Source organism: Monodelphis domestica, chromosome 4, assembly GCF_027887165.1.
Source record: "Monodelphis domestica isolate mMonDom1 chromosome 4, mMonDom1.pri, whole genome shotgun sequence".
Lineage (NCBI taxonomy): Eukaryota > Metazoa > Chordata > Mammalia > Didelphimorphia > Didelphidae > Monodelphis > Monodelphis domestica.
In genome coordinates, this window is record NC_077230.1 from 454,333,623 (window position 1) to 454,340,154 (window position 6,532).

The 6,532-nt window shown below is 62.0% G+C and overlaps 2 protein-coding genes across 5 annotated transcripts; one reads left to right on the forward strand and one right to left on the reverse strand.

Moving 5' to 3' along the window:
* The first annotated feature begins 372 nt into the window (after nucleotides 1-372).
* Nucleotides 373-2,129, forward strand: LOC130459057 (uncharacterized). The gene is made up of 2 exons (XM_056826332.1): nucleotides 373-991; nucleotides 1,972-2,129. The coding sequence occupies exons 1-2, from the start codon at nucleotides 373-375 to the stop codon at nucleotides 2,127-2,129; spliced, it is 777 nt and encodes a 258-aa protein (XP_056682310.1).
* Nucleotides 2,130-2,530: 401 nt separating this feature from the next.
* Nucleotides 2,531-5,877, reverse strand: RABAC1 (Rab acceptor 1). 4 transcript variants are annotated; one of them, XM_056797019.1, is made up of 6 exons: nucleotides 5,604-5,877; nucleotides 5,474-5,495; nucleotides 4,949-5,164; nucleotides 4,717-4,814; nucleotides 2,887-2,988; nucleotides 2,531-2,796 (listed from the first exon to the last, which is right to left on the reverse strand). In XM_056797019.1, the coding sequence occupies exons 2-6, from the start codon at nucleotides 5,480-5,482 to the stop codon at nucleotides 2,553-2,555; spliced, it is 669 nt and encodes a 222-aa protein (XP_056652997.1). In that variant the 5' UTR covers nucleotides 5,483-5,495; nucleotides 5,604-5,877; the 3' UTR covers nucleotides 2,531-2,552. The 4 variants fall into 4 exon arrangements, with proteins under 4 accessions (XP_056652997.1, XP_056652996.1, XP_056653000.1 ...); XM_056797018.1 differs by having other exon boundaries at nucleotides 5,474-5,501; XM_056797022.1 differs by having other exon boundaries at nucleotides 5,418-5,495; nucleotides 5,604-5,875.
* Nucleotides 5,878-6,532: the final 655 nt, after the last annotated feature.

Here is a 6,532-nt window from a genome sequence, read left to right on the forward strand (position 1 = left end):
ACTCCATTGGGCGCCGCCCCCGCCCCTCCCCCTCCCCCCTCCTGCTCCCCCCGCGGCGCGAGCCCCATTTCCGCCTCCAATCCTCCCCCCGGGGCCTGGAGCTTCAGAGAACTGGGGGCGGGGTGAGGGTGGAAAGGGAGCTGGCGGGGGCACAGAATCTTGGGGGGCAGGAGAGTGTGTGTGAAGAGAACAGCTGGGGGGCGGGGGGCATGAACCGACAAGTCTAGGAGAGTATGTGTATGGCGGGGGCGGGGGAGACGGTTCCAGAATGTGAAGGAGAGAACGCCAGTGCAGGGCTAGAACTTGGGAGAGGGAGAGGAAAGGGGGATTAGGCCGCGGGGGGCAGAATCCCGGGGAACACCACCAGGGAGGATGTACTTGGAAGAAGGGCCGGGACCTGGCGGGAGAGAACCCGGAGAAACGGGGACCCCAAGTGAGGGAGAGACGACAAGCCGGGGCCGAGGGGAGGAAGAAGCGGGGGCGGGGCAGGCTACGGAGTTGGGGCGTCCCCAGGGAGCTGAGCCTGGGCTCGGGGAGTCCAAGCCGCCGCCACTCTCGCCCCCGCTCCCGGACTCGCCGCAGCCCGCGCGTCCGCTCTCATTTCTTCGCCCATTTTTCTTCCTCTCCTGTCACTTCCACTCGACTCACCCCCCTCCCGGCCAGACCTCGGCGCTTCCAGACCCCGGTTCTTTTCCCCTCTCGCTGCAGCTCCTGGCCTCCGCCCCCGCCCCCGGCAGCGCGGTTCCCCCAACAACTTGCAGGGGCTCCAACGTCCCTGAGACCCAGGAATCCGGGTTCCCTTCTTCCTTCCCCTGTCTCAGGGATTCCAGTCCCGAACTTCAGCCCCGCCCTCGGTTATCCAGACCTCCCCCTCCCAGTCAGAGATCCCAGCACCCCCTCCCCGGGCTCTGGGAGTTTAAGGCCCGGCCTCGAACCCTTCCGCCCTCGCGGAGAACAACCTTTGAGGACCCCCTGGTGGGGAGACAGTGGGGTGCGCGGCAGGGGTGGAGGGGCCGGGAGAGGCCCCCCCCAGGCACTAGGAGAAGCTGCCTTTTCCTGCTCCCCGACTGCTGCCCTCTCCCGGCTCCTCCGGCCTCTCCCCTCCCTCCGAGAATAGCTGGCTCTCACACCTACCCGGAGGAGGAGGCCAGGAGGGAAGGGCAGATGGAGGCCACCTCGGACCCGAGGCCTAGGCGGACTTCCCATAGGGACACCCAAGGAGGAAGCTGCAGAGGCACGATTGGAATCGAGACCCACCAAGTCCAGAGTTGGGACTCTGAAGACCTCCCTGTGCCCAAGATGCAAGGGACAACGGCTGGGAGGGAGGCCGGAGCCCTCTGGCGCAAAGAACAGCCAAGTAGGGGTCAGGCAACTCGGGTTCAAATCTCGGATTCCAGACTAGTGACCCGCCATCTAAGGGCAATCGAATTCTGATCACCAGACTAAAGAATGAAAAGGAGAGGGAAGGCCAGCAGAAAGTGTGTGTGTGGGGGGGTACCCGAAGCTGAGAGGTTTGGGTGCGAATCATGCATTCATGCGAGCCCAGTTATGGTATAAGAAGGAGGGCTCCACTGGCCTGAGGGCAGAGGCAGGGTGCCCCGGTGGGTCTCCTCCAGTCCCAGGGAGGGGTGTTCAGGCTACATGTTTGAAGGGGTGTCTGTGTTGGGGTGGGACCAGCTCTGGTAGGAGGGTCTCAGCACACCCTTTCTCATCCCCGGCTCAGGGGGACAGAGCCCTGCCCGCAATAGAGCTCCCCCAGGGTGTTGTTGGATGGAGTGCCCTCTTGTGGTGATCCTAGGAGAGCAGCCATGCCTGGAGCTGGCTTCAGCAGCTCAGGGCACTCTGGGAAGCCTAACCAGGGTGAGCAGGCACTGTGGTGGCTCTGTGGCTGCCCCTCGGAGCGTTCCCAGCTCCTCATCCCCCTCTCTCCAGGGGCCCCAGCTTTGACCACCGGGCCATTCCCCTCTCCAGGGTCCGTGTACTCCATCTTCATCCCTCAGGAGCTACTCAGGGCCAAGGGCCTGCCTGGGCCTCTTCCAGGGCTGTCCAAACTCTCCTCCCGGGAGCCTGCCCTCGGCTCCCCCACGTCTGTGCCCAGGGGTCCCCCATCTCCACCAGCCCCCCTCTAGCCCCAGCATCCTGAGGTTCTCCCATCAGACTCCCATCTCCGCCCCCTGCAGGCCCCCCCCCCCTCTCCCCTTCCCCATCTCCATCCTTTCATCCTTCAGCTCCTCTCTCCCTCTCCTTAGAGGTTTCCCCTCTGGGGCCTCCGCCAGGCAGGGCAAAGCCCAGGAAGAACCATGTTCTGCACTAAAGGCCGCCTCCCCGGTGGGATGAACGTGGGTGACCCGGGCTGGGCCTGCTTCCCTCCGCACTGAGGTTTGGCTCTTTCCTCCGGGCCCCTCTGCCCAGGGCCGCCACAGCCTCGACACTGGGACCCATTCTCCGGGCCCCGGCCCACGGGAGGGCGCCTGGCCCGGCTCAGACACAAGGCCGGAGCCTGGATGGATACCCCACCGGCACACTCCTGTGTAGAGGGCTGGACTTTATTCTCAGGCTATGCGGGCCCTCTGCCAGGCTCCCAAACTCCGTCTGCCTTCCGGGGCTTCCAGGAAAGACTGGCAACACTGGGCACAGGGGGCGGCCGGCCAGCAAGCGTGGCTCCTCGGCCGTGGCCTCCCTGCTCTGCGGAGGCGGGAGGGGGCCTTCACACAGACTCCATCTGCAGCTCCTCCCCATCGGCCGCCTCCAGCTGGTGGAAGGCTGCGTGGGATCCGATGACCACGAGGGTGGCTCCTGGAGCCAGAGGGGAGGAGAGGAAGGTCAGAAGCCAGAGTCCCCCTCTTCACCCTCCCCCTCCCTCCCTGCTCTCCAGAACATGCTTACCCAAGACCCAGAAGACAGCTGAGCCAGCTCCAGCCAGCCAGAAGAAGGGGAAGGAGATGCCCCCGGCCAAGCCATACTGGTGTGCAGGGCTCACCTCCCGACCTGGCAGAGAAAGGGAGGGATTTCCCAGGACGGAACTCTCAGGATCTCCCAAGATCCCGCCGGCCATCCCTCCAGCTGCGTAGCTTCCTCCCTGGATCCCCACCAGCAGAGCCCCAGAATGGGGGGGGGGGGAGGGGGGGCCTCAGAGGTCACTCCAATCCACACACAACAGGGAATTCCCACCGTAACGTTCCTCAGATCTGGGTGCCCAGCCTCAGCGGAGACACCACTGACGGCCCTGAGAACTTGGCAGGCTCCAAGCTTCTCCCTTTCCTTCTCAGAGTTTCCTCACAGTCCATTAGAAATAATCCCTTCAAAGGGCAGCTGGGTGCCTCAGTGAACAGAGCCAGGCCTGAAGTTGGGAGGTCCTGGGTTCAAATTTGACCTAAGACACTTCCTAGTTGTGTGACCTGGGGGCAAGTCATGTAACCCCCATTGCCTAGCCCTCACTACTCTTCCGTCTTGGAAGTCATATACAGTATGGATTCTTAGAGAAGTGGGGGAGGGAGGGGGAGAAAGAGGGGGGAGAGGGGCAGAGAGGGAGAGAGGGAGAGAGAGAGAGAGAGAGAGAAAGAGGGAGCGAGAGGAAGCGAGAGAGGGAGGGAGGGAGAGAGAGAGAGAGAGAGAGACAGAGAGAGGGAGAGAGAGAGAGAGAGAGAGAGAGAGAGAGACAGGAAAGAGAGATGGAGAGGGAGAAGGGGGAAGAGAGAGAGAGATATAGAGACAGAGACAGAGAGAGACAGAGAGAGGGGCAGAGAGAGGAGGGAGAGAGGGAGAGAGAGAGAGAGAGACAGAGACAGAGACAGAGATAGGGAGAGAGAGAGGGAGGGAGAGGGAGAGAGACAGAGACAGAGACAGAGAGACAGAGAGAGAGAGAGGGAGAGAGAGAGAGAGATAGGGAGAGAGAGAGAGGGAGGGAGAGGGAGAGAGACAGAGACAGAGAGACAGAGAGAGAGAGAGGGAGAGAGGAGAGAGAGAGAGAGAGAGAGAGAGAGAGAGAGAGGGAGAGAGGGGGGAGAGAGAGAGGGAGAGAGACAGAGAGACAGAGAGGGAGAGAGAGACAGAGAGAGGAGGGAGAGAGAGAAAATCCCTCCTGCAAAGCAGCCCTCCCTGACAAAGCAGAATTCAGGCCCCGCCTGGGGAACTCCGTGTCCTCGGATCTCCTTGCTCTACAAGGCCCAGTAGGCCCAGTTCACAGGGCACCTCCTTCCAGGAGGCACTCCGGGCCCAGCCCAGGCTCCCCTGAGATCAGATTGGCAAGATGAGGCCAATGGCCTCCACAGCTTCCCAGGGCCCTTCAGCTCAGATAAATGGAGGGGCTGTCCCCAGGGAGCTCCTGGTCTGGGGAGGAAGGCCGACAGGGAAGGACAAGAGGCAGTTATAAGTGAGGGCCAAGGAAGGCCCTGGACCAGAGGCCTCCTTCATGTGATAGGGGCCTGAGGTACAGAGGCTGGCCTAGAGTCAGAGGTAATAAGTGTCTGAGTCAGAATTTGAATTCGGGTCTTCCTCACTCCATATCCAGCCCTCCTAGCTGCAGTTTTCCCCTGGGGGGTGGGGATGACTGCTGACCTCAAGAGCCTTTTCTGAGCTCTGGGATTGGGGGAGGGGGCAGCCCAGAAGCCTCTGATTGCCCCCTCAGGGCCACAGGGGCCGCAGCTGGGTGAGGAAGGGTCTCAGAGCCCTGGGGCCCAAGGGCTGGGGGGGGGGGGGGACAGCGGGCAGCCTCACCGAAGAGGACCAGCTTGGACTGCAGAGTGCGAAGGTAGAGGATGTAACAGGCTCCGAAGAAGACGGCCAGGGCCACCAAGAGCATGGGCGACGTGATCCTGTGGGGGCAGGCAGGGGCCAGGCTCAGAAGGGCTCCCACCCTGCAGAAGAGGGGGCTCCCCAGCGGTCCGGGTGGGGGTGCTCGGTGGGTGGCGCCCTGGGGCAGTGTCTGGGGAAGGGCGGGAGGGCTCACACGCAGTACAGGATGAGGCCCAGGAAGACGAAGACGTAGTTGCTCTGGTAATGCTCCACATTGCGCACCAAACGCCGGCACAGCTCGCCCAGGTTCCGAGGCCGAGAGAAGCGCCGCTGATCCAGGAAGTGGCTCCACGGCCGGATAGTGGCCCGGCGGTGCTCCAGCCACTCCCGGCCAGCTGAGCCTGAGGGCAGCAGCTTGGGCAGCAGCGTCCTGGGGCAGACAGGGACGATGGCTCAGTAGGGCTGGGACAGCCAAGTCCCTGCGAGGGGCCGAAGCTGGGGGCCCAGGACACCGGAGGCCAGGGTTAGGAGTGCGAGGGAGAGGGAGAGGGGCCAGGGGGCGGGTAGGAGGGCAGTGGCGGCTGGGGGTGCGGACTCATGCAAGGGAGCGGCTGGCTGAATTCTTGATTCCTGGAGGACGGCTCCGAATCCCTGGGCCTCAGGAGGTGGGGGTCCCTGCTCACTTGGCACTGGGCCCTGGACCTTCCTCCTCCATCGCGGGGTTAAACAAGTCGCTTACCGCCGCCATCGCCCAACTGCTCCTATAGCTGACGGGGTAGAGCAGTGAGAGCTTGGCCGCTGCCTTCCGGAGGCCCCGTGGGGCGGGCCCCCTCCCCATCCTCCCAGCGCTCCGACCCCTCCCTGCTCACCCTCTGTTGTTGTTGTTGTTGCTGCTGCTGCTGCTGCTGCTGCGTTTGGGGTGGCCGCCGCCGCCGCCTCCGGATCCTATGTGGCTGCTGGACCGTTTGTCGGTGACGATGAGGTTGCTGGGAGTTGTAGTGCGAGGGGTATCGTGGGAGCTGTAGTTCAGATTAGCCAATTCTTCTGCGCGGGGGCCGAGACCCGGAATGTCTATTACACGTGAAAGGGAGACGCGTTAGTTTCTGGGCGCGAAGCATTATGGGAGATGTGGTCCGATGTATGAGGGCATTCTGTTGCCCTCTGTGATCTCTAAGGGCGGGCATTGGGGGAATCGAACCTCGGAATCAGGGAAACGTGAGAGCTGTAGTCCCTGAGTCTAAGGGAGTAGAGCATTGTGGTCATTGTAGTCTCCATAGCCAGGAAATGGACCTAGTTTTGGTTTTGGGGGATTGTGGGAGCTGTAGTTCTCCGATAAGGCGAGTTGTACTAGTTATTGCCTTCGGGCAGAGGGTATTGTAGAAATTGTAGTCCTCAGGATTAGGATAGTCAAAGAGTTGTTCTCTTGGGGTCTCTGAGAGTGTGGCTCTGGGAGCTGCAGCCCGGGTTTTGGGGGTGGTAATAGTGGTGGTTAGTGGTTATGAGAAGTGGCTGGTGACTTAGCCGACTCCAAGCTAGTGTAGGGAGGCCCCGTGTTTCGAGGGGTGTCCCCTCCTTGTGCGTCTCTAAGGGATGTAGAATAGACATTTTTAGCCTCTTTTCCCTCCACCCTTCTCCAAGGGAGACTTTTATTCCTGCCAGGAGGCGGGAGCCAGAGACTGACCACTCTGCTCTCTTCAGAGATTTGGACTCATTTCTTTCTGCTCCTCCAAAGATGATGAGTCTGAGGGGTGCGATATTGGGGTTCCTCTGACTTCTGGTCGCTGTTCCTTTTGGTCAT

Excerpts from the sequence above, each read along its gene's own strand:
- LOC130459057 (XM_056826332.1), top strand. The coding sequence starts at position 373 with ATGTACTTGGAAGAAGGGCCGGGACCTGGCGGGAGAGAACCCGGAGAA. Across the intron at positions 992-1,971 it reads CCTGGTGGGGAGACAGTGGG|GGTCCGTGTACTCCATCTTC; the intron begins GTGCGCGGCAGG and ends TCCCCTCTCCAG.
- RABAC1 (XM_056797019.1), bottom strand. Across the intron at positions 4,815-4,948 it reads GGCCTCATCCTGTACTGCGT|GATCACGTCGCCCATGCTCT; the intron begins GTGAGCCCTCCC and ends CTGCCCCCACAG. Across the intron at positions 2,797-2,886 it reads AGCTGTCTTCTGGGTCTTGG|GAGCCACCCTCGTGGTCATC; the intron begins GTAAGCATGTTC and ends CTCTGGCTCCAG.